General features: G+C 43.9%; 1 protein-coding gene across 2 annotated transcripts in view; it reads left to right on the top strand.

The window, feature by feature from the left end:
- Positions 1–27,464, top strand: part of LOC311311444 (atlastin-2-like) — a gene marked incomplete at its 5' end in the record, with an annotated part of 114,378 nt that overhangs the window by 22,086 nt on the left and 64,828 nt on the right. For both annotated transcript variants that reach the window (XM_084441160.1, XM_084441159.1), the window contains one exon: positions 11,271–11,563. In XM_084441160.1, coding sequence (XP_084297286.1) covers positions 11,271–11,563 — 293 coding nt within the window. The remainder of the gene's footprint in view (positions 1–11,270; positions 11,564–27,464) is intronic.

Raw genomic sequence — 27,464 nt, 5'->3', positions numbered from 1 at the left:
AGCACTAGGTTAGGCTCTTAGATTTTTGTTTAGAAAGGAGATGCACTTATGAATTCTAGTGAGTATTAGTACACTTGACTACCTACTTTGAATGCAGATGCAAAAGCATCTGCAACTGCGACTAAATTATCTAAAATCTAAAATTATTAAATTGTATAATCATGTAAAAGGTTTGAAAGTCCATCCCATCTTGGTAACACTAGATTAATAACTACCCCTTATAAATAGGCAATAGATCATCTACAAACTACTAGTTAATCAGTTATTAATGATGTGTTAAATGTTTAATAGTCAGTTAATGATTTACAAGCATCGCTTATAAATAGTCAATAGATCATCCACAAACTGTTAGTTAAATGACAGGTTTGGAATTTTGCATAAGCCATGTTAAAAGGCTATTTACGATCATATACAATGGCCGATGTCAAAGTTTCATCAAACGGTGCTCTCTCGAGATATAGCCCGTCACCGCTAACATCCATAGGTGCATAGACAAAATCCCTCAGAAACACCAACTCTCGTTTTCAAAGACCGTAAACTTACCAAGTGGTCACTGGTGTCCGCTGATGTTCTGACAAAAAAATTGCCACAAAGTATGCTTCCGATCAGGATTTATAATTTAGTATAGAACTATTTTCACTTGCGGTACATACGTTTGTAAAGTTCCGCTTGAACTTTGGGAGGTCCTGACTGAGTTTGGCCTAGTTGTCTAAGAATTATGTGTCTCTTGGCTAAAATGCTTTACACCGATGCCACACACACACACGTCCTCGCCCAGCCCTCCAGCGATTTCAGATGGTCCGCTGATGTTCGATGTGATAACATTTTAGGTGAGTAAGTAGGTGAGTAAGCGAGGCCGTGTAACATGCAGCCAGCGGGACGTCCTCGCCCCAGAGAGCTCCCATCCCACAGCCACACCATCTATCACCCGCTGGCTGCCCACCGCCCAGCTGGAGGAGCATGTAGCCTAGCTGGAGGAGCATGTAGCCCAGGGATCGACGCTTACCTTTTCCCCAAGTCGCACTGTGCTACCATGTTGAAAAATTTAGTTGCACACAGAATTTTAGTAGTATAATGAAGATTCTGCAATTTTCGTATGACAACAACAAATGATCATGATTATTTTTAATGTTACGACCCGGCTCTTGGCGGAGACACACAATGTAAAGAGGAAGTAAGAATAAATGTATTCATTTATTATTAATATAAAGATGCAGCAAATGGGATGTGGCATCAGTAAATCAGTGGTGTAAGTGAGTGGATGTAGTGGGAAAACATGAGAAACAACCAAACAAGAAAGGAGAGAGAGAATGTCACGTTTCAGCTGTGCGTCTCCTGAAACAAACACGGTCTTTCCAGCTAACTTTTTATGTGCGACACACCACTTACAGTACATTTTCCTTCCTTTAAAACCAGCCACGGGAACATGTTCTGCCACTGGGCATTGTACCTGTAGACCTTTGATTTTGCGTTGGCAGTGTGGCATCGATGCCTCCGGCTTCCCCCTGAGCTTCCCCTGACCCTCTCTCTGACCGGACTCTCTCCTCCTCGCTTCCCCCCGTCTCTGTCTTCTTCGTCGCTATTAATACTGCTCTGAGAACTCGAGTCTCCACCTGTAGTCATCAGCGAATTATAAGACCAAATAGGCCAGAGATGGGTAGGAGCTGTCGGCACTTCTTACTGGAACGTTATCTAGATCTATGCTGTATATGAGTCCACTTAATGATTACAAACATTCATATATTTTAGACGCTAGTGAGGAGTAGGCTAGGTAGCCTACCAGCACATTTTGGTCCAATTCAAACACTGGCTCGCTGAAGAAAAACATTCCTTCACACGCAAAGTCTTTTGAGTTGACCACAGAAAGCAGCATTCACGCAGCGTGTGGCCCAAGCTAGTGTTGAAAATAAAAATGCAGGCACGAAATTGTCATGGTTTTGAAAGCGCATTTAGGCAGAAATATTTAGAAAGTTTACAATTTTTAGCAAATGTATGGTGGGGCGGGAAGGATTTTGCCATAGCACGGCAAGGATTTTGCCGTAGCACGGCAAAACCTTACCAGTGGAAACACTGGTTTAGATGAGTAGCACTGTGGTCTTATTAAAGCACATAGATTGACTGCGCATGATGGCTATTAGTCGTCTTCCCGACAAAGAAACCAACTGACGTTAATTTGTGAAACAAGAAAATCAGTGTCTGTTCTATTCTGGATGAAAACTAATTTTAAGTGTCACTGGTGCTACTGAATGTATTTCCGCGTCACATAGAAATATATTTACTCGCAAATGCGACCAAAACAGTCGCACGGTCGAGCCCTGATGTAGCCTAGCTGGTAGAGGAGCATGTAGCCTAGCTGGTGGTGGCGGAGCGTAGCCTAGCTAATGTGCTGTTGGGCTACATTCATTCCACTCTTCTTTCCCCCTTATGGGAATGCAGACCTGCAACAGAAGCTACAGGCTAGGAGGGAACTGTGCAAGCTTAGCCAGGGACGTTCATACACAGACCTGTTCCTGGACATGACCTTTTATCCTCTCTCGGAGTGGGGATAAGGTTATTTAGCAAGCAGGTTTTAAGATCGGAATGCAGCCCAGACGATGGATAAGCATTCATTCGCTCGCCGTGTTCAGTGCTGGAAGGCTCCTGTGTGCAGACCGGTGTTGTGATGAGGTGTCCCAATCATGTGACAGGTTTCTGGGCGGACAGACTAGGACCCTGTCAAGGTAGCCTATTTATAGAGCCGTATGTCCACCTTAAACGCACCCAATCAAGACCCCTGGTGACCTCGGTCGTACGAAGCCCTTGCAAGGCCTTATAACACTTCTAAGACCTGGCAGCAGATGCCTTACTTTCAAGCTTGATTCAAATGCAAACAGTCCGACAGTCTCAATGTCTGTCCAGCTATTGTATTAGCTGAGCAGTTGCTCAATGTCTGTCTGTCAAGCTATTGTATTCATGTTTAGATAAGTGCAAGACTGATCCCCCCCCCCCCCCCTCAAGACTTCCTCAGATTTCCTCACCCCTCCCGCCCCACGTGTGCTCATTACTGTAGATCCCAAGTGATTCAAGCGAAGATGTTTATTTGTGCTCCCCATGTCTGGTGATAACTGCAGTGTCATCATCAGCTGTAATGTGATGAGGGTTACGGGTAATGTGATGAGGGTTTGGATTAGGGTCATCATGTGACAGGGGTGGCAGTGTGACCCTCAGCCCCCCAAAGCAATGTCCTTGGCAAGACACTGAAGTGGAACCCACAGGACTGTATGATTTGGACGGGGGGGGGGGTTAGTTGATGTTGCACCACGCCCTGCTGTGTTTCCTGTGTACAGTACGTGCCCTTAGGCAAGGACAAAGTGTCTAATGGCCTGTCGAGACTACACGAATTGAGGTCGATTTTTTGTCGCAGACAAAGTGTCCAGTGTCGGGCCCGATTTTGAACGTCTGGAATGCCGAAAAGCCTTGTACTGTGGCTTCTTAGTTTTATTCTCGCTCAATAAATGTCCAATGTTCATGAAAAATCAGGGCAAAATTGTCATGACATGGTAGATGTAGCGTGATTTCTTTCAGAATTTTATCTCAAAAAATGATAAAAAAAAAAAAAAAAGTTTAAATCTGTACTCTGAAACCAACACTGAGACATAACATACTGAGAAAACTACACTACCCACAATCCAACGCAAGCTCCACCAATCAGAGACATCGCTGTTAGCAACCCTACCCAGCCCCCGCCGAGGATTACAATGACTAAATTCATTGATTGGCCACTGACTGAGCACACGTACGGTTTTTGTCAAATATCTCGGAAACGGAGGCTCGTACAGCAGATTTATTTACCTAGGGGAATGCTAACTGTACAATTTGAAGAGGAATCCGATGAGCCCATCTGCGAGGCTCTACGACTTTCGGTTCAAAAGTTATGGCCGTTTGAACCGCCGCTGACCACCACTGACCGTCCGATTCCAGGGACAGTGATCCAACTTTGAGGACTTTGCAAACAAAAGTCTTCTGACCGGTCAGGGCGGTCCAGAAAGCCCCCATGACCACTCCTGACCGCCACTGACCGCCACTGACCCCTGGTCCGATTCAAGGGACAGTCACCCGACTCAGAGGACGTTGCACACAAAAGTCTTCTGACCGGCCAGGGTTGTCCAGAAAGCCCCCTGACCACTGCTGACCACACGCCCGATCCGATTTCAGGGACAGCGATCCGATTTCAAGGACATTTGACCCATAATTGTTCAAATCTGTACGGTTTTTGTCAAATATCTCGGAAACGGAAGCTCGTACAGCAAATTATGTGCAAAGGGAATGCTAACTGTAGAATTTGATGAGGAATCGAATGAGCCCATCTGAGAGGCTCTACGACTTTCATATCAAAAGTTATAGCCGTTTGAACCACCGCTGACCACCACTGACCACCACTGACCGTCCGATTCAAGGGACAGTGATCCAACTTTGAGGACGTTGCACACAAACGTCTTCTGACCGGTCAGGGCAGTCCAGAAAGCCCCCCTGACCACCCCTGACCACCACTGACCACCACTGACCACCCGGTCTGATCCTCAGATCCTTCCGATATCCGGAGGGCTTGTTTCTTATGGCAAGGGGATGCTGCAGTTACGATATGAGCCTCCTAGCCCAAGCCACTTTGGAGATGTTGACCGTTTGGTCAATCCGATTTCAGGTACACCTTGATCCGTTTTCGAGGACACTGTCCCTGAAATCGGATCAGAGTGTCCTTGAAATCGGATGGACCAAATCGTCAATATCTCCAAAGTTGCTTGTGCTAGGAGGCTGGTATCACAGTATGTTCATACCTCCATGGTACTCTGTTAGTGTGCTGAGTGTCGAGGCAATCCGAGCAATATGATTTTCGACCAAAATCCATAAAACAGCTTTCAGCTGCCTGGAGTCTAAAATTCAACTTCCTCCGATCCTTCCGATATCCGGAGGGCTTGTTTCTTATGGCAAGATGATGCTGCAGTTACGATATGAGCCTCCTAGCCCAAGCCACTTTGGAGATGTTGACCGTTTGGTCAATCCGATTGCAGGGACATTTTAAGCCATACACTGTCCTTGAAAATGGATGGAATAAAAGGAATCAATTCAAATTGTCCTGTCTTTCTCTCTGTGTCCATCTGTCTGTCTGTCATTCTGTCTCTGTCCCCTTCTGTCCCCTTCAAGGACATTTGAATGGGACACTACTCTAGCCAAGGCTTCTTTTGCGGCCTGTTCCTGGATGAGGTGTTTAGGGGGTAGTTGGCTGAGAAGTCACTGTATAATACTCAATGGCATGGTCCTGGGAGTAAGTGACCAGCATTTGGTAGGATTCCCATGAAAGATGAGTGTGTGGTGGCCCACAACGTCTTCTCTCTACTGTAGAGGCCCTTTGCAAGGAGTGTGGGTGGTGAGGGTATTTCTGGGGTACCTATCTGAATGCCTCCTGTACAATGTACACCGGCACTGTCTTTGGATCCACTGACCCGCATTTGGATCGATTCTACCAGTAAATGGACGTTTGGGAGGTCAAAAGGTGACTTTTGTACTGATCCGATTTCAGGGACATTTGACTGATCCGTTTTCGAGGACACTGTCCCTGAAATCGGATCAGTCAAATGTCCCTGAAATCGGATTGACCAAATGGTCAATATCTCCAAAGTGGCTTGTGCTAGGAGGCTGGTATCACAGTATGTTCATACCTCCATGGTACTCTGTTAGTGTGCTGAGTGTCGAGGCAATCCGAGCAATATGAATTTTGACCAAAATCCATAACTGTCTGGAGTCTAAAATTCAACTTCCTCCGATCCTTCCTATATCCGGAGGGCTTGTTTCTTATGGCAAGATGATGCTGCAGTTACGATATGAGCCTCCTAGCCCAAGCCACTTTGGAGATGTTGACCGTTTGGTCCATCCGATTTCAGGGACACCTTGATCCGATTTCGAGGACATTGTACTTGAAATCGGATCAGAGTGTCCTTGAAATCGGATGGGCCAAATCGTCAATATCTCTCAAGTTGCTTGTGCTAGGAGGCTGGTATCACAGGATGTTCATACCTCCATGGTACTCTGTTAGTGTGCTGAGTGTCGAGGCAATCCGAGCAATATGAATTTTGACCAAAATCCATAAGCTGCCTGGAGTCTAAAATTCAACTTCCTCCGATCCTTCCGATATCCGAGGGCTTGTTTCTTATGGCAAGATGATGCTGCAGTTACGATATGAGCCTCCTAGCCCAAGCCACTTTGGAGATGTTGACCGTTTGGTCCATCCGATTTCAGGGACACCGTGATCCGATTTCGAGGACATTGTACTTGAAATCGGATCAGAGTGTCCTTGAAATCGGATGGGCCAAATCGTCAATATCTCTCAAGTTGCTTATGCTAGGAGGCTGGTATCACAGTATGTTCATACCTCCATGGTACTCTGTTAGTGTGCTGAGTGTCGAGGCAATCCGAGCAATATGAATTTTGACCAAAATCCATAAGCTGCCTGGAGTCTAAAATTCAACTTCCTCCGATCCTTCCGATATCCGAGGGCTTGTTTCTTATGGCAAGATGATGCTGCAGTTACGATATGAGCCTCCTAGCCCAAGCCACTTTGGAGATGTTGACCGTTTGGTCCATCCGATTTCAGGGACACCTTGATCCGATTTCGAGGACATTGTACTTGAAATCGGATCAGAGTGTCCTTGAAATCGGATGGGCCAAATCGTCAATATCTCTCAAGTTGCTTATGCTAGGAGGCTGGTATCACAGTATGTTCATACCTCCATGGTACTCTGTTAGTGTGCTGAGTGTCGAGGCAATCCGAGCAATATGAATTTTGACCAAAATCCATAAGCTGCCTGGAGTCTAAAATTCAACTTCCTCCGATCCTTCCGATATCCGAGGGCTTGTTTCTTATGGCAAGATGATGCTGCAGTTACGGTATGAGCCTCCTAGCCCAAGCCACTTTGGAGATGTTGACCGTTTGGTCCATCCGATTTCAGGGACACCTTGATCCGATTTCGAGGACATTGTACTTGAAATCGGATCAGAGTGTCCTTGAAATCGGATGAGCCAAATCCTCAATATCTCTCAAGTTGCTTGTGCTAGGAGGCTGGTATCACAGTATGTTCATACCTCCATGGTACTCTGTTAGTGTGCTGAGTGTCGAGGCAATCCGAGCAATATGAATTTTGAGCAAAATCCATAAGCTGCCTGGAGTCTAAAATTCAACTTCCTCCGATCCTTCCGATATCCAGAGGGCTTGTTTCTTATGGCAAGATGATGCTGCAGTTACGATATGAGCCTCCTAGCCCAAGCCACTTTGGAGATGTTGACCGTTTGGCCCATCCGATTTCAGGGACATTTTAAGCCATACACTGTACTTGAAAATGGATGGAATAAAGTGAATCAATTCAAATTGTCCTGTCTTTCTCTCTATGTGTCCATCTGTCTGTCTGTCATTCTGTCTCTGTCCCCTTCAAGGACATTTGAATGGGACACTACTCTAGCCAAGGCTTCTTTTGCGGCCTGTTCCTGGATGAGGTGTTAAGGGGTAGGTGGCTGAGATGTCACTATAATACTCAATGGCATGGTCCTGGGAGTAAGTGACCAGCATTTGGTAGGATTCCCATGAAAGATGAGTGTGTGGTGGCCCACAACGTCTTCTCTCTACTGTAGAGGCCCTTTGCAAGTAGTGTGGGTGGCGAGGGTATTATGGGGTACCTAGCTGAATGCCTCCTGTACAATGTCCACCGGCACTGTCTTTGGATCCACTGACCCGCATTTGGATCGATTCTATCAGTAAATGGACGTTTGGGAGGTCAAAAGGTCACTTTTGTACTGATCCGTTTTCGAGGACATTTTGATCCGATTTCAGGGACAGTGTCCTCGAAAACAGATCAGCAAATGTCCTCGAAAATGGATCAAAATCTCTAGACCCCCGTAAAAGACCACTGGAATGTCCGATTGGGCTCCCGTTCGGTGTGAACGCTCCTGAGGCATGACTGAACAAGTATGTAAATTTTGAAGCATGTACTCTGAAGCGTTACAGTTTTGACAGTAAATGCTGGAAAAAGCTTTCAAGAGGGTCTCAGAGGTCACGCCAGCAAGGGCATCTGCCTTGGCTGGATCAGTTTTCTATTTTTTGTCGTAGAAGGTCGCGGAAGGGGTCATTTTGTTCGGGCCATAGGCCCTGAGAGGTGAAAGTGTGGTGATTGGACATTCGGTTAAAATTTGGTGAATGTTTGTTCCAATCCATTCAAATGTCCCTGAAATCGGATCACTGTCCCTGAAATTGGATCACTGTCCCTGAAATCGGATCAAAATGTCCTTGAAAACGGATCAGTACAAAAGTGACCAGCATTTTGTGAGATTCCTCTGTTTTCTAGGACATTTGAATGGGACACTACTCTAGCTAAGGCTCCTTTTGCGGCCTGTTCCTGGATGAGGTGTTTAGGGGGTAGTTGGCTGAGATGTCACTGTATAATACTCAATGGCATGGTCCTGGGAGTAAGTGACCAGCATTTGGTAGGATTCCCATGAAAGATGAGTGTGGTGGCCCACAACGTCTTCTCTCTACTGTAGAGGCCCTTTGCAAGGAGTGTGGGTGGTGAGGGTATTTCTGGGGTACCTAGCTGAATGCCTCCTGTACAATGTCCACCGGCACTGTCTTTGGATCCACTGACCCGCATTTGGATCGATTCTACCAGTAAATCGACGTTTGGGAGGTCAAAAGGTGACTTTTGTACTGATCCGATTTCAGGGACATTTCACTGATCCGTTTTCGAGGACACTGTCGAGGACATTTCAGGGACAGTGTCCTCGAAAACGGATCAAGGTGTCCCTGAAATCGGATTGACCAAACGGTCAACATCTCCAAAGTGGCTTGGGCTAGGAGGCTCATATTGTAACTGCAGCATCCCCTTGCCATAAGAAACAAGCCCTCCGGATATCGGAAGGATCGGAGGAAGTTGAATTTTTCCCATTGTCTGGAAAACAGTTATAACCAAAAATATAACCGTTTTCCAGATAGGCTATATCCCAATATATCAGGGGTATTGTAGGGCCCCTCTTCACATTCATTCACATGTCAGCCCTTGCTATACCTATTTCATGCACATGAACTGTACACACACACACAGAGGTTTCTCTTGCGGCCTGTTCCTGGATGAGGTGTTTAGGGTGTAATGGGCTGAGATGTAACTGTATAATATTCAATGGCATGGTCCTGGGAGTAAGTGACCAGCATTTGGTGAGATTCCCATGAAAGATGAGTGTGTGGTGGCCCACAAGGTCTTCTCCCTACTGTAGAGGCCATTTGCAAGGAGTGTGGGTGGTGAGGGTATTTCTGGGGTACCTAGCTGAATGCCTCCTGTACAATGTCCACCGGCACTGTCTTTGGATCCACTGACCCGCATTTGGATTCTACCAGTAAATGGACGTTTGGGAGGTCAAAAGGTGACTTTTGTACTGATCCGATTTCAGGGACATTTGACTGATCCGTTTTCGAGGACACTGTCCCTGAAATCGGATCAGTCAAATGTCCCTGAAATCGGATTGACCAAATGGTCAATATCTCCAAAGTGGCTTGGGCTAGGAGGCTTATATCGCAGTATGTTCATGCCACCCCTTGGTAGTGTAAGACCCCCACGTGTCAGCCTTCTAGCCCAAAGCACTTTGGTTATATTGACCATTTGGTCAATCTAATTTCAGGGACATGTTCTGTCATACACTGTCCTTGAAAATGGTTCACTGTCCCTGAAATCGGATCGGGCAGGTGGTCAGGGGTGGTCAGCGGTGGTCGGGGGCTTTCTGGACAACCCTGGCCGGTCAGAAGACTTTTGTGTGCAACGTCCTCAAAGTTGAATCACTGTCGCTTGAATCGGAGGGAGTGGTCAGTGAGTGGTCAGTGGTGGTCAGTGGTGGTCAGTGGTGGTCAGGGGTAGTCAGGGGTGGTCAGGGGGGCTTTCGGGACCACCGGGGGCGGTCAGAAGACTTTTGTGTAAAATGTCCTCGAAATCGGATCCCTGTACCTGAAATCGGATCGGGCGGGTGGTCAGCGGTGGTCAGGGGGGCTTTCTGGAAAACCCTGGCCGGTCAGAAGACTTTTGTGTGCAACGTACTCAAAGTCGGATGACTGTCCCTTGAATCGGACCGGGTGGTCAGTAGTGGTCAGTGGCGGTCAGTGGCGGTCAGGAGTGGTCAGGGGGGCTTTCTGGACCGCCGTGACCGGTCAGAAGACTTTTGTGTGCAAAGTCCTCGAAGTTGGATCACTGTCCCTTGAATCGGACGGTCAGTGGTGGTCAGCGGTGGTCAGCGGCAGATTAAACGGCTATAACTTTTGAACCGAATGTCATAGAGCCTCGCAGATGGGCACATCGGATTCCTCTTCAAATTGTACAGTTAGCAATCCCCTTGGCAGATAAATTTGCTGTACGAGCTTCCGTTAACGAGATATTTAACAAAAACCGTACAGATATGAAAAATTATGCGGATCAAACGGCTATAATTTTTGATTTGAAAGTCATAGAGCCTCGCAGATGGGCTCATCGGATTCCTCTTCAAATTGTACAGTTAGCAATCCTCTTTGTAGATAAATTTGCTGTACGAGCTTCAGTTTCTGAGATATTTGACAAAAACCGTACAGATATTAAAAATTATGCGGATCAAACGGCTATAACTTTTGATTTGAAAGTCATAGAGCCTCGCAGATGGGCTCATTGGATTCCTCTTCAAATTGTACAGTTAGCAATCCCCAACATAGATACATTTTCTGTACGAGCTTCCGTTTCCGAGATATTTGACAAAAACCGTACAGATTTGAAAAATTATATGTCAAATGTCCCTGAAGTCGGACGGAGTCCCTGAAATCGGATGGGGCGGGTGGTCAGCGGCGGTCGGGGGGGCTCGCTGGACCGGTCAGAAGGCTTTTCGCATTGAATGTCCCTGAAGTCGGACGGAGTCCCTGAAATCGGATGGGGCGGGTGGTCAGCGGCGGTCAGCGGCATTCGGGGGGGCTCGCTGGACCGGTCAGCGGGCTTTTCGCGTCGAATGTCCCCGAAGTCGGACGGAGTCCCTGAAATCGGACGGGTCAGAAGGCTTTTAGCATTGAGTGTCCCCGAAGTCGGACGGAGTCCCTGAAATCGGACGGGAGCACTGCCCTCCGTTGGCGGCTTCCGGTATCAAGTGTCCTTCAAATCGGATGGGCCTCCGAAAGGGCGATGTTTCCCCAGTATGCCTTAGGGTTAAGGGCGTGCTCCATTTGAACCCCCTTCTCTCCCCCCTGCTAGGTGGGCACGGGGTCCAGTATGACCCTCCTAAGCTGAGGCCTGATGAGGAGGAAGAGGAGGGGCTGCTGCTGGAGGAGGAAGAGGGCATGGGCGTGGCCAGGCCCATCCAGATCGTTGTGGCTCACGAGGACGACCACGCCTTCCAGCTGGACGAGGTGGCGCTGGAGTGTCTGCTGCTGCAGGAGGAGGTCCGGGACCTCAACGTGGTGGTGGTGTCTGTGGCCGGGGCCTTCCGCAAGGGCAAGTCCTTCCTGCTGGATTTCATGCTGCGCTACATGTACAACCGCTACCAGGTAAGACTACAACCACTACCTGGTAAGACTACAACCAGTACCAGTTTAGGGTTAACCAGTACCAGGTTATGGTTATCCAGTACCAGGTTAGGGTTAACCAGTACCAGGTAAGGGTTAACCAGTACCAGGCAAGAGTTGGGGGTACCCAGTCCAGTACCAGGTAAGGCCTCATACATGTTCCCCTCGTTTTGGGGTCTACATTCTTGTATATCAACCTGTGGGGTTAGGGTTTGTTCCCATGTATATCAGCCTGTGGGATTAGCCAGCCAGTGTCGACTACAAGCTGTGTACAATTTGAATTTATTAGAATTTATTTATTGAGGATAGCCCCTTGAGATGTATCATCTCATTTTCGAGGGGGTCCTATAACACAAATACAAACATTAAACAATGAATTACAGAATACATAAAACAACACAAATACACACGCACACTTAGCTCAACAACTCCAACCCACCCACACAGCCTAGTTACATCTTAACCACCACAACACACACCCGGCCCACGGAGCACAGAAGTGAGCCAGTAAGGTATGGATGGCAACAAGGCCACTCTCCACATCCGAAGACCACACGTAAATATTCAGGGGAAAGAACTACAATGACCAGAACAATAAAGTATTAATAACAGTCATGAAAATAATAACATAAAAATAATCAAATTAAGTACACAATAAACAGACACAGGAATTAAAAACATGAACAAGTTGATTTAAGCTGAGAAAGTAAAGATGATTTAAAGCGATGGTATGAAGTAATGGACCTAAGAGAGGGGGGAAGGTTATTCCAATCAGTAGGGGCTTTATATGCAAATGACCTACGACCTACTTCTTTAAAGATTCTAGGGACATAGAAACAGGGATGTTGCAAATGCCTCAAAGGGTAGGAGGATCTAGATGGAACTAAGTACTCTTTCAAATATGGAGGATAATTAAAATGAATACATTTGAAAATAGATTGATACCAATGAAATTGTCTTCTAGCTTTAAGCGGCATCCAGTTAAGTGAGTCGTACATGAGACGGTGTGTTCTATAGGGGCATCTAAGGACAAAGCGGCATAGGGAATTAAACACTACATTCAAGGGCCTAATGTAAGTGTCATTAGTGTTTTGATAAACTATATCAACATAATCAATAATGGGTAAAATAAGTTGAGAAATTAGTCTTTTCCTTATCTCCAGAGTAAAGCAGTTAATAGAACGGTAAAGTGAACCAAGACAACCATACACTCTTTTTATAATATAATCAATATGGGGCTTAAAAGAGAGTTCAGGATCAACCCAGAGTCCGAGATATTTAAACAACTCCACTTTTTCCAGGGGTGAGCCATCATCATAAGTAATATTTAGATTTAAGAGATTTGGGCGCCGATGTCTTGAGCCAAACACCATACTACAAGACTTCTTCTTGTTCAAAAATAGTTTGTTTTTATAAAACCAGTTTTGGACTGAGTGAAAATCTAATTGTAAGGAATTCTGGGTTTGTGCTATGTCTTTATCAGCGGTGTAGATAAGTACAAGTATGTGTGTACAATTGTGTACAAGCACATTAGCTCACCAACAAACAAGGTTAAGATACACACAAGGCTGACCAGGTCCTAAAACTACACACAAAGACTGACCAGGTCCTAAAACTACACACAAGACTGACCAGGTCCTAAAGCAAACCTAGTAATGCTATTTTTGGTGACATAGGATGCATTGGCAGGTTAGGCCACCAACAAGCCATTGAAGCCACACATGGTTTCATATACAGCAGATGAGGCCACACACGGGCCCATGTACAACCATGAGAGGCTACAGAATTGGAAATGTCCAAATCAGAAATCAACCATGAGAGGCCACACACCGGTATTAAAATCTACGTTCCACAAAGCAGGGCTGTAGCCATGGAGTCAACATTGGGGGGGGACCAAATCCTAGCTATGGGCGGGTGGACCTCCGACCCTGTAGGGGGGTCCGGGGGCATGCCCCCCCGGGAGAACATTTTTAACATTGTTAATTTAAATGCATCAATTTGGCGCAATTTGAGAGCAAAATCAAGAAGCAATAGCAATTTAATCATCGGACCACATTTGGTCATGAAAGGGGATTGCAAAGAAGTAGTCATACACAAATCATGGTAAAGGAGACGGGACGCCCTTTTCCACCAAAGTAACTCTTGGTTCGGTTCAGAATTCTTGGAGCCTTGGTTCTATCTAGGGAACGGGACCGCGTTTCGACTAGTTTGGAGCGGAACCATTGTACGTCATTATATCATCACGGTTCGTGCGGAAAAACCTACTATTTTTTGGTGCCGGTTCGGAACCAACTTTGGGGTTCCCGAAGTCATTTATTTTTGGTTGAAATGCTTGGAACCGTTCAAAATTAGGTTTGCGAACCGGCACCGAACCGGTTACTTCTTGGTGGAAAAGGGCTATCAGAGATGGCAATCATGCAGTCTGCATGAGGCTAGTGTCAGAGGCTTCCCCTCTGACACTAACAGCTGCCACACACCAGGGCAGAGGGCCTGGACATCTCACTGGTCTAATATATCTCCCACCCTCTGAGCACAGCGGTGTTCAAGTTTTATTTTTAATGACAAGTCAAAACTTTTGATAACCAGTGACACAATTTTTTGGGGGGTGTGCTTTCAAAGCATGCCCTGATGGGAGGTTTCACAGCACCAGAAGGGCGCTGAGCAGTGGCCTTTTTTATATGTAAAAAACATACAGGAAAACTACAGTAACACGTCAACAAAGGCCAATAATTTGACAGCGAGCGAATAAGAGGGCAATATTTAGGCCGAAACAAGCAAGCTTTTAGGTACACACTAAATCAACTACAGAGCCATTATATGACAACAATGGCCAAACACCACAAAGAGGAATGACAGGACGATAAAATACACCCCCTTATGGCACATCACTCAATAGCCTACTCACCTACTTCACTAATCAGTGTTTAGGCTACTACTGGGCTACTAGGCCTATTAGCCCACCGCTCCAGGAAGCAAAGTTCACACTCGAGTGCTGATTAAATCTAGGCAAAGCAAAGCGCGCAGCCATAACAACTGGCAATTAATCACAAAATACCTACCTTATATCGTAACCCAAACGCGTTTAATCCACTTCATTTTGGAATCAACTTTCAGCAAATACTTAAGATCTCCGTTTCCCATGTTCATTGATGCTGCCAGTAGCTAGATACCTAAAGTGGGGAATGTGATTGACAGGCGATGTGAATGACGGGACAGTCATGACAAGTTTTGATGAATTTGAATTTTTCTTCTACAACGGAGAGTTTGGATTCTGTGGTAAAATACTCTGTAACCCACGGCTGCGACTGTGAAAGTTATTTTTTTATCCTTGTTTAGTTAGATTGTCAAAGAACACGCTGAGTGGTCGATCAAGCTGGTTTTAACAAAGTACAATAGTTTATTCTATGTTACGATTCTGCAGAGTCGGACCCTCACACCGGAAGTGATTCCAGGCAAGAGTGAAGAACGTGAGGAGGGGTCGTTGGTTTATACATTGAAAGAGGAAGTGACAGTTTCAGGGGGAAGACAGGGAAGTGATGTCACACAGGGAGGGATTTGTAGTTCTAACAGACTGATCTATGAGAACGAACTACAACGTTTAGAATAACAGTAAATGGGAAAAACAGAACACTTTGTTGAGACTTGAAATTCATTCACAATTCCCCACTTTGTGGATTAAATATCCACAACTATAACAGAAATGAAAGAATCAACAATGTGGAATCAAATTATAAAATAGGCCCATCATAAAAATAATCCAACATCTTTGGCAAAAACCCTATTCTACACATATGGAAAGGAAGCAATCTATTTCTCCACTAGGTGGAGCATAATAAAGATTTAACAAACTCAGTTATTTAACACACCAAGATCATTTTCTTCTCATATGCAATCACGTACCAAAACTCCTCACCTTAATTTGGCATAAGCAAGGTAAAAAGATAACATGATTATTAATCTAAGACATCATATATTCATGACTGAGTGGGAAAAAACCTCTTTGTTTTAGAGGAAAACCCTTAAATTCAAATTAGAACCAACAGATTATGTATCAAAATATTCTAAATAGTCAATGTCAATGGCACAGACATCATTAAGATCTTGAATTGAATTAATAGTAAATTTAACTTTTTCTATCATTATTTAGGCAGCATAGGCATATCTGGAACAGCATTTAAACATACACTTAAGAATATTAAAAAAATAATAACGATGAAGAACATACATACAATTGAAAACACCCATATTTGAGAATATCCAGGACTTGCAAAAGCATTCCATTTAGGAACATTATCTAAGATCTGAATAGCTTTATCGTTTGCTTCATGGAACTCAATGTAGCATTTGGATCTGAACTAACCGAACAGCAGATATAGCCAGTATTATCTCTAAGGGAAGTCTATTTTGTAGCACAATCTTTTCCATGTAATTTACTTCTGTAGCTAAGGCTGAAATTACTTGGTATTGTGCGATCATGTGTCATGCGTTCATGAGAGAAATAATATACTGAAACTAAATTGAAAATTCGAGACAGCTCTATGGTGTCTAGTTTGATTGCTGATGAATTCCCTGCATTTGAGTGTGATCAATCTTCTTAATCCTGGACATTACATGAGCAAGATAACATTCATATGACACTGTTGCAATTTAAAGTTGAATACGCTATTTCCCTATAGCTCAAAAATACGCCATTTGGAATGGCTCTCTGAACCTTAATTTAACATCTCATAAATCTGCTTAAAACATTAATTTGTCCTAATCTATGTGTTGTATCTGAAAATATTAATACATGCTGTGATATATTGAAGAGGTCACTTCAAATTGTTTAACTCGCTTTTAAGTTCAGCCCTGTGGATGCAATTCTGTCAGGCTTCATTTTAATACTTGGTTGATGTAGTTAGATGCATAGCAGTTAAACACAGTTAAACACAGTCCCCTGAGAATAGTCTGGAACAGCTTCTACAAAGATCAACTTTATAATTATGAATTTTCAATACTTCTATACCCACTCTAAACTAAACTCCAGTCACAGTTTCAACAGTATAACCTGGAAATCTCTGTTGCTTTCTTCGTCTACCGTATAGACCCAACAGTCAAGTGGATTGCAACATTCAAATAGGACAAACGCTTGTCCCCGTTGCCATAACGATCCTGGGAAGGAGGTGACAGGCAAGGTCACTTCTTTCAATAGCTCCTCCTCAGAGGAAGCCACAGTGTGGTGGCCCATGATTGTGTTTTGCTGGAGTGGTGGTCAGAGTTGTCATCCTGACAGCAATGAGTAAAAGTAGTGCGTTATTCTTTTTCTGATTTCTCATCTGAGGAGACCAGAGAGTGAGCTTTCGCCCTGGTGGTGACACAGGATATTGCATCTTGGTTGTTGAATCCTCAGGCCGGGTGCCTCGTCCTGGTTTGGAACCAGCCTGCAGTGGCTGGCGTGTACCCACAAAGTCCTCTCTGCTACGTCTGGGTTAGCAGCAGGAACTGGTACGGGCCCAGCCAACGGGCACTCTGGTTTCAGGTCTCTGCTCACAACCCATTGGCCTGGTTGGAAATGATGCAGGTCGGCTCTCTCAGGTCGGCAGAGACCTGTGAATCCACAGTTGAGAGACAGCATAGACAAAACAGGACAGCACCGCAGCTTTTAGCAGCGGAGTTAGCAGCCATACTACCTATCAGAGGTTTCAATAGGAGCTTGGCCTTTGCCACCATCTTAAAATATTATTAAGTTTCTTCTTCAGCTCTGCATCTTGTTCTTTCAACTACTTTCTAATTTCCTTCAATTCAACCTCCTCACTACCTTCAATTCAACTTCCTCACTACCTTCAATTCAACTTCCTCACTACCTTCAATTCAACTTCCTCACTACCTTCAATTCAACTTCCTCACTACCTTCAATTCAACTTCCTCACTACCTTCAATTCAACTTCCTCACTACCTTCAATTCAACTTCTTCATTACCTTCTTCACTACTACTAGTCTGTTTCATTAGCAACAACCAGTTAACTTGATAACATCCTTTACTCCCCCTCTTTTTTGAAACATGATCTGGTCAGTGTGCTAATTTGAAAACATAATGAAAGCATGGAAGATGCAGTATAGGTTATGCTAACTATGAAATGAGCATTCATCCACATTCAAAATCAGAGTGAGAGGAGAATATCTGAGAGGTTTGAGCGTGGCTTAATTGATCTCGTTCACTATGTTGAGCATGTCTCTCCGCCTTCTGGAGGAGGAAGCAGAGTTAAGAACAGTGCATCTTTGAAATGCACGGTCAACAGTTCATTCTTATTAAAGCAGCAGCCACGCTGTGTGTAGGTGCGATGTAAAAGATGAATAGACACAACATGCCGGGCAACATGGACAAAACTGTGTGCGCAGTGCTACTAGGTCTAAAACAGCACCAGTGGTAGCTGCCACTGATTTCAAGTAGGACCCAAGTCCTTTTAACAGAGTCAAGTCTTAAACAGGGCGTAGTCATTGTTAGAGCCAGTCGGGCTCGTCAGTCCATGTTATCTTGTCAAGTGGAGCTAGCTTTTGTCTAATGAGGGTTATGTCTGCTAAATCAGGGATAGACTCTGCAGTAGTCTAGTCCCAAGCAGTGCATGTGTTTATTTATCATTATTAAGTGACCAAGGTAATTAACCTGCTCACGCACCAATTAGATTTAGTTCTTAGAAATTCTATGGCCATTTCCTAAAATAAAACAACATATTCGTATCATCAAACCATGAGTCCTTGTTTCTAACAAGAAATTGTTATTCAAAATAATCATTTAAAAAGGGGAGCGCCAACACATTATGTAAAACAGCGCCCTCTAATGGTGAAAACAAAAATTCCCTTAAATCAGGGTGAACAAATGGAAAAAATGCATTACTCAAACCAAAATAACATTAAATTAATAGCTTCATATGCGGTTCTTAACCCTCTTGGCGCCAAAGTCGCATTTCTGCGACAAGCTGCGTTACTGAGTAAAACAGTGATTTTATGATATTTACACGCTGAAACCTCGATTTTCCTGCCACCACTAGATGGCAGACATGTATAACTTGCTCTCGTAAACTATGGAGATAGGTTGTTTTGCCTGGTGCAGTAGCCTACTTTGTCTATCCCTGTGGATGGGGATCTACAACTACTCGAAAATACCAGGATGGAGAGTTCGATTGCAAGATAGCCTACCATCTAAAGTTGAGTTTGTGCGTCGTGTTTGTACAAATAAGACATCCCACCTACAACAAAATAATCTCGACAAATCTAGCGACTTTTCCTGGTCATTTGGGAATGATTGAGATGACAAAGCCCTGCGCATTCCGTGGTTCACGTTACAACCGATTTCACCAGAGCTGAGGGTAAGTCTCCTCTCCATGACACTCGGCCAGTCTGACTAGATAGCGTCATGTTCCCAGCTCAGACACCGCGGCCGCTCGGAGGAAGAGCAGCCTGCAAATGAATCGCGCGCGCACAATTTATGACCAATCACAACAATGATTTTGTACAGTTACAGTAAGCACAGTATATTTATAGATATGTTTTTGTCCTCTCACGTTTACTATAAATACACACGATGACTGTTCATTCAGTTGTGGGTTGAGCGGAGCGGAGCAGAGTTATTGAGAGAGCGAGTCAGCAGAATTGAGTAGATTATTGCGTTGGAAAAACGCCAAATGGCTGCCATAAGGTTCAATTGTGAGCAGGTTTTGGATGATATTTGTCCATGGGGCTGGTAGAGAAATCAGAGATTGAGGACTACTGGGCACAGTTTTGACCAACTTTTACACCTGGATTTGGCAAAGTGATCTAGGAACAGATTTGAAATCATCCCGTCATTTCTGCATTTAGTAAACAATGATGAGTAGGCCTATGTTGAGAGGGGACAGCAGGGCCAGTGTGGGGTGGCTCTGTGTGCTGTGCCTTGCAATGAGAGGTACCACACTCTGAAAAACTAAACAGTGTCACTTGGATAGATAGGTACACTGGATAGATAGGTACACAGGCCTCTGCGGCTAAGAGACGCCTTCTGTTTACGTGAGTGATGCTACTATGTGGCCTAGTAATTAGTTTGTTTACTACTGTTGGCTTACCATTTACTGTTTTCTTGTTCATTTGATATTTGGATAACATAACAAATGGACAGAGGTGGGGAAATTTGTTGAAATAAGTTCAAATTGATTCAAAATATCCCATATTTCCTTAAAAAATGGCATAATTCAAGTTGGCCGCCACCCTATGACATCATAATATGCAAATTAGTTGGATAAATTTAGACCCAACATAAACTTTGGATCATTCTCAACATTTGTCTCATTTACAGTGAGTCTCTATCTCTAACCACTCTGAAGCCACACTCTTTTGAAATTTAGATGTAAAAATATTGTTTAAAAAAAAAAAAAACCTGGCGCCAAGAGGGTTAAAGCCTGAACAAATATAATTATCTAAACCGTTCTCAAAAGAACACTAGGGGTGTTATAAGTTGAGCTCAATTTCAATAACCACATTTCTGCGTTTGAGGACAGAGGGTTATGAGCACGCTTAGGACGTGATGGTTCCTTGGGTCTGACAACCACTTGGTTACTATTCTTAAATTTAGCCTAGATCATATCTATCTCTTACCCACAGTCAGTTGGGCAACGTGGGGGTGAGGCGTTTGACCAGCGTCCCCACGAACCAAGGTGTCAGCCCATCTAAATGGGAAGTCGGTTACCCCGGTTGTATCCAATTCTTGGAGCAGCCTCCATCTCTCGTCCCGTGCCTGTGTCTACTCTGTAAACAAACTTCAGAAATAATACGTGACACATTTGTTTTACCATGCAGCTGTCTCTGTGGGCCATCAGACGCACAGACAGAGCTGCATGGGCAGTTTACATACAATAAAAGACAGACAAAACAAAAGACATTTCAATTTCTCACCACTCTTGTGGGTAACACCAATTCTTAGAAAGTATGCGCCGGAGGCACATAAACATAACAAAATAAATCATAGACCGCAGTTTTGATAAATTGGAGTGATGTCTTTTCTTTTTTACCAAGAATATGTCCAATTAGTTAAGGGCTGGATGATATCAATCCCGTTGGAGTCACACCTCCGAAAACTAGTTTGCAAAACAGATCTGAGCATATTAAGTTAACATGACAATACAGTGAATTGAGTTTGAAGTTAGCATCATCTAACACAACTTTAGGTGGCAGTCATTTCAAATTATTAAAATACTTGCGGTTCCAACCGGTTTGGCATTTATCCGGTAGTCCAGGAACGTCAATTCTCTGTAAAACTCAAAACCAATGAATGTGCATCTGAAATCAGTAAAACATGAAATCTTAAACAAAACAAAATTCTCAAAATTGGGTTGTCAGACAATATGTATCAGACTAAGATATTGGCAAATATGAATATTTTCTTTTTTCTCTTACCTTTACCCTCCCCCCCCCCATGTCACGTACACTCTCACTCTCCCTAGACTTTCCCTACTGAAATATCTATCTTATCTAGTCAGGAACCACCACCCTGTGGAGTATTAACAAGAGACTTTTGAATTTTAGCGTATTGTCTACATTCCCTCCGGTAATGCCCTTTGCGGTTGCAAAAATAACAGCGCTGATCAGATTTGTAAACCCTGCTGTTTTGTTGTGAATATCTCTGATTATCTCTATAGCCTCCATCTTGTTTTTTCTGTACCCCCATCGGTAGTTGCTTAGTGCGAGCGATATTGTTGAAATACCTACACTGTGCAGCTCGTCTCACAGAGTCCCTTCTTATCTCAGCTTCACATTGTTCACTTAGCAGACGGATTATTGGCAAGCATAGTTTACCAAACTCATTAACCAGATGTTCAACAGAATCAGCAGAACCTGGACGGTCAACTTGTGAGTTAGAAGCAGAAACAAAGGGATGGGGCAGAGACACTGAAGTGTCAAAATGGTGACATGGGGTCACAGAGAGACCAATTTGAGACACAGCAGGAGGGTATGAAATAGGAGAAGCAACCATATGGTCAATAGAAGAGGAAACAGAGGGAGGTGTGTCCGAAGAGTAATAACCTAGGGGGGCCGTTATTTCAGACATCCTTGTTTGGGGTAAGGGTGATATCTGAGATGTAGCAAGCGTAGAGATGACATTTGGTTGAACAGCAGGAAGGGACGTTTGGACAGGAACGGACGTGGCCTGAACCAACAAAACTCTTGTTTGGATAGGTGTCATAACAAGGAGGGGGGCCTCCTGTATAGGGCCAGTATTAGGGGTTGGTTGAAACCGTTTACATCTGCTTAACAAGGGACGTGGCCTGAAACAACAAAACTCTTGTTTGGATAGGAGGTCAGAACAGGAAGGGGGCCTATCTGTCCCTTCACTATTCTCACATACATGCTTTCGTGCACTAAAAGTAGCTCCCATTTTAAAAGAAAATATGAGAACAAACAATGTAATAAAAAGTTACAGAAAAAAAACTAAACACGTTCAGTCAACCAAATTACTGCTGTGCTGAGAGATACTTGTTTGTTTTTTTATCCTGTTATATTTTTTTTTTTTTCCAAGATGGCAGTCATCAGAAGCCAAAATGGTCGATCCTCAAATGGAAAAGAGGAACAGGAAGTCTCTCTCTTTTTTTTTTTTTTCACACAAGCAGCAAAACAGGAAGTTAACCACGTGTGCACAGAGGGTAGAACTAACTAACACGTGGGTAAATCAACATGTGGATGAGGCAGCTAGCACATTGAAACAATAGAACAGAGAAGATAGCTAGTTTGTAGCTAGTTTGTAGCAGAACAAGAACAGTAGCCTAGCTAGAATGCAGCTAGCATGAAAATCAATCACAAATGTACACAAACCAAAACCCTGCATAAAACCAAAACACCTAGCATAACCATGGGTTTAACAGTAAAACAGGACCTCAAATCCCAAAACAAAAACAGATCTACCTTGGCGTAGACTCAAACATACAATGGACCAATATCTTAAGAAGCCTCAGCTTCACATGAAACACAAAAACGCAGCACAAACAGACATCCAAGTATAAAACCAAAACGAAACAAATTAAGGATTACGTCGTAGGTACGACTACCTAGCTAACCCCCCCGGGGATTCCAAATAACCTTTCGAAGTGAAACAGCCATCTTCGTGTCGTGCTCCTTCACAACACGAGATACAGAAATAAAAAGAAATAATGAGCCCAAGATAACAAGCTCTCTCGCGCCGCGGCAACCCCCCACAACGCGGATCCCAAAACAATCAAAAGAGCAGGCTTTCCGAAAGTGAAACGTTGTGTAGTACTAAACACACCCGTCCTCAAAAATGAACGCTTACAAAACCAACCCTGGTATATTGGTCTTTAAGCGAACATGCGGTTCAAAAACCGACTTTCTACCCAGGACACGTGTGCGCGACACCGGCTCGAATAAACACTATTGTCTAAGTTTATCACACAGCTGAACAAACAAAGGGACCACTCTTAAACTAGGTTCAAACAACGTACCAGAATTCCAGCAAGTTCCAGGCTGACTCGGGCCTCGGGGGAAAACCCGCACCGGCTAGTGTGTGCGTCCCCGAGATTGAACTCCCCCGTTCTTTGAGAAAAGCACGTCACGCGTCCGTGAATTCAGCCCAAAACAAACCGAAATCCAGCAGTCGTTCCCATTAGAGCATTTTCGTCGCCATATTGTGAAAGTTATTTTTTTATCCTTGTTTAGTTAGATTGTCAAAGAACACGCTGAGTGGTCGATCAAGCTGGTTTTAACAAAGTACAATAGTTTATTCTATGTTACGATTCTGCAGAGTCGGACCCTCACACCGGAAGTGATTCCAGGCAAGAGTGAAGAACGTGAGGAGGGGTCGTTGGTTTATACATTGAAAGAGGAAGTGACAGTTTCAGGGGGAAGACAGGGAAGTGATGTCACACAGGGAGGGATTTGTAGTTCTAACAGACTGATCTATGAGAACGAACTACAACGTTTAGAATAACAGTAAATGGGAAAAACAGAACACTTTGTTGAGACTTGAAATTCATTCACACGACCGCATAACAATTAGTATTAATGCACCGTCAATCTCATTGACGAGGCCATGGATAAAATCAGCTGCACAATCAAAAATTAACTGCACCATAGATGGAAATATTCAAATAAACGTGAACCACCCGAATTATGCCTTATGGCTTATGTGAACAAGGCCAAAAATTGGCGAGATAGCCTATGTTGCCTGGCAACCATTTAATTCAGAACTATAGCCTATTCGCCTTATTCACCTCAGCTGCCATATTGGTCAGTCTGACGTAATTAGGGGTGCGGATGCGGAAGTGCCCGTTGCCTTCAACTGATTGTTTTTCACTGCTGTTGTTTTCGCGTTTGGAAATACATGGAGGTGAATGAGCTATAGTTAGCCGTCAGCTGCATTCACTCCGATGTATTTCCAAACGCGAAAACAACGGCAGTGAAAAACAATCAGTCTGGTAATGAGTTTGTAACCCCGATAGTGTATTCAGCCTGTTATTTTGACTATTTTGGTTCTTGAAGTGGTGTTTTTACAGTGAACTTTTAACATTGAAGTCAACGGGCACTTCTGCACCCCAGACTGACCAATATGGCTGCCAGGTGAATAAGGCGAATTGCGGAAGATTTTGTAAATACTGAAATGATAAGAATGATCTGTAAATAAATGATTGAATGTTACTACTGTGTGTTTTTTGTGAATATATATATATGTACAGTAGTAACCATGGGATTTAAGCAATTGACCACAAGAGGCTATCGCGTCGGGCCTAACAACGCCCCGTAGCTGTGGTAAAATCCTGTGTAACCCACTGCCTCTCGTGGTCAATTGCTTAAATTTGGTCTTGATTTCCGTAAACCAGAATCATTTTACCTGGCCTACAATGTTTAGTGAATGACGAGTTAGTAAGACAGCTGCCAACGGAGGACTGTAGGAGGAGACGGAACACTACCAAAACGCTAAACACGGATGAGAATGAAGCGATATGGCAGAATACAAGACACATTTAAGTCAAAGACGGTGTGAAAGTCGATTTTCGTGCCTTCTTCACTGAAAGAAAGAGCAAAAATCAAGTTTTATTTGGATTTGTATGGGTAAGCCAGGCTTACCCTGCCTTATAGGAGCAATGTTGATATACTAAATTTTGCAGCTATGGCGGGACAAATGCATCCATGGCGACCATGGTGTCAATTAGGGGAACCCTATTTAAGGGTCTGGGGCTGTGACAAACATCACCTGACGAAGACCCACACGGGTCGAAACGTTGTCACCTTCTCCCTAATAAATAGCCCTGTGGAGTAGCTGTGTGCGGATCTCAACCTTACTTTATCAGATGTCATTTTGTCCTGCACCAGCATGGTGGATGTGCTTGGCATACATTTTATTGTATTTCATCCATGGCGGGCCGCTATGGATTAATTAACGTATGGGAAACACTGGGACCACCAAACAGCTATTCACTTGTTACTTTACAGCTACTGCGTCCATTCAGTGAGTGGAGCCCCGTGATAAGAACTGGGGGACAGATAGTTTGTAGCCAACTAGCTAGCTAGGTCTAACTGGCAACTCATAGCTAGCTACTTTGGCTTCTAAAATAATAATTAAGAAAACAAGCAGTTACAGTTTGGATAGTAAGATAATGTGACAGGGGAGCTTCGATACATTATAGTTTGTTATACAGTTTGTCGGGAGCGTAACTTGAATACTCACGTGCACCACCGCAATGGACATCTTATCATAGCTAAAAGCAGCTGACGTGTAGTAGCTAGCTAGCTAACTTTACCATTCCTAAAGTAAACAAGAATTACAAACTAGCGAGCTAACTTTACCATTCCTAAAGTAAACAAGAATTACAAACCACTTATAGACATAATATAAACATATAATGAGTCTAGATGTAATACAAGCTACTGCTTACTAACCTGTAAACATATGAGTGGACAGTTCACTCAGGCGCAACTGTTTTCAGTCTCAAACGTCAAGCGTCCTGTGGCAACGGAGCCTCTGCTGCCCTCTAGTGTCCTGTAGGCTAGTTGTAACTACATAGTAATAAAACAGCATTACAAAGCATGAAGAATAAATAGCCTAGCCTAAATATTTTTATGTTTAGTTAAAAGTATGATGATTGCATCATTTTGGATGGTGGTATGTGATTGTCTAACAAAAAATAGTAATGAAAAAAATGTTTTTTTGTTGTTTTGTTTTGTTAAAATGTCATATATTCGGGGGGACATTTTGGGCATATCTGAACATTGGGGGGGGGGACTTATCTCCCTCAATGTATATGGTGACTAGGTCCCTGCCACTAAGACTACAACATGCTCATCAACTAGTTGATCAGTATAGACCAGTATAAGCTCAGCCAAATGAACGGCTCTGAATCCCAACCAAACCGGTCTGGGTGGAGGAAAAACACCCACACAGAAGCTACAAAGCAGTTCAGTTTGAGAAAGCGTACAAGTAGGACCCAGCGATGCAACACTGTCCTGTGATGCGCATAATCAGTTATGCCATGGGGTGGATCTGCGCTGGGAGGAGTGCACATGCAGAAGACATGTGGTTCAGGCCAGATACAGACCCTGGAGAACTGTGCTTGTATCACATATTGAGTGAACTTGATGTGGGTCACTTGTTTATGGTGAACTTGATCCGGTATTATTTCATGAAAAGACTGCTTGTCCTGCTGAAACTGTGGGGCTGCACGTCATGCCACCAACTTGAGGCTTTGCCAGAGAACTAGTAATTATCCAAAGCTGATCTAGGCCTACCAGCATGCTTAAGAAACTCTTAACACATGTCTGCTGCAAACAGGAAGGGAGTATAGTCCATTCAAGCTGCGCATTTAGAGGATTTGTGGTCGTCACAATGCTTGGACTGTGGCCCGCCTTTGCAAGAGCACACTGCTTTTTTATTCCCTCATAAAGGCGGCTTTTGTGTCTCCCTAGAGCAGTGTTAACTTGGGATCACCATGGAGTATGTTAGCTAACAAGCACCAGGGCCTGGATTCAGACTGGAGTAGCTACTTGACTCAGGCTTGGTGCTTGTTAAGACTGGAGTAGCTAGTTAAGAAGCACCAGGCCTGAGTTAAGACTGGAGTAGCTAGTTAACAAGCACCAGGAGCCTCATTTATAAACGTTGCGTAGAATCCATGTAACTAAGTTTGCTTAGCTAAGTAAGTACGAAAATATACGCACAAAAAATCTCAGATTTATAAAACGCTGCGTTATCACAGCCCATTTTGACTTACGCCACGCCAACACCAGCTGCCCTTAATAAATCACAATCAACACTTATAGTCTAGCAGGAGGGGCCCTCAGATTTTGAGGTACCCCTACCCGAGTTAGAACAAAACACAACCATGCTTTTTCATACCCCCTATGTGTCCCATTAATGAGATGGATGGTTGTGGAACTTTAGTTTTGTGGGAAATACGTTTTTTGGGCTATTCTTTAGACCTACCCTAATATCTGAAAAAGAGCCAAATTAGGCCTGTCCGGATAGGAGTGAGGTGACAAAAAAGCCCATCATTTCATAATGCTCACTCAAATTTGCATCAACTTTGCTGTGGTTTGACCCAAGTAACTGTCCAACAACACCAAAGAGTTAAAATGTAATTTCCCCAAAGAAATACTAGAATATAGTCCTGCAAACATGACTTTAGTGTAGGCGGAAATTGTTAGTCTAGCAGGAGGGGCCCTCAGATTTTGAGGTACTGTACCCCTACCCAAGTTAGAACAAAACACAACAATGTTTTTTTTTTTTTATCTTCAGGGTTTCCCATTCAAGAAATGCATTGTTGTTGAACTATCCAACTTTTTGTGGGATATAAGTGAAATCAACTGATGAAGTGATGCACCCCACAGAGCCAATAAAGATCTTTCTGGGGGTGCAAGGGTTACATTGCGCAGT

The sequence above is a fragment of the Borostomias antarcticus genome (assembly GCF_949987555.1).
Source record: "Borostomias antarcticus genome assembly, chromosome: 7".
NCBI classification, from domain to species: domain Eukaryota; kingdom Metazoa; phylum Chordata; class Actinopteri; order Stomiiformes; family Stomiidae; genus Borostomias; species Borostomias antarcticus.
This window is presented reverse-complemented; position numbering and strand designations above follow the sequence as displayed.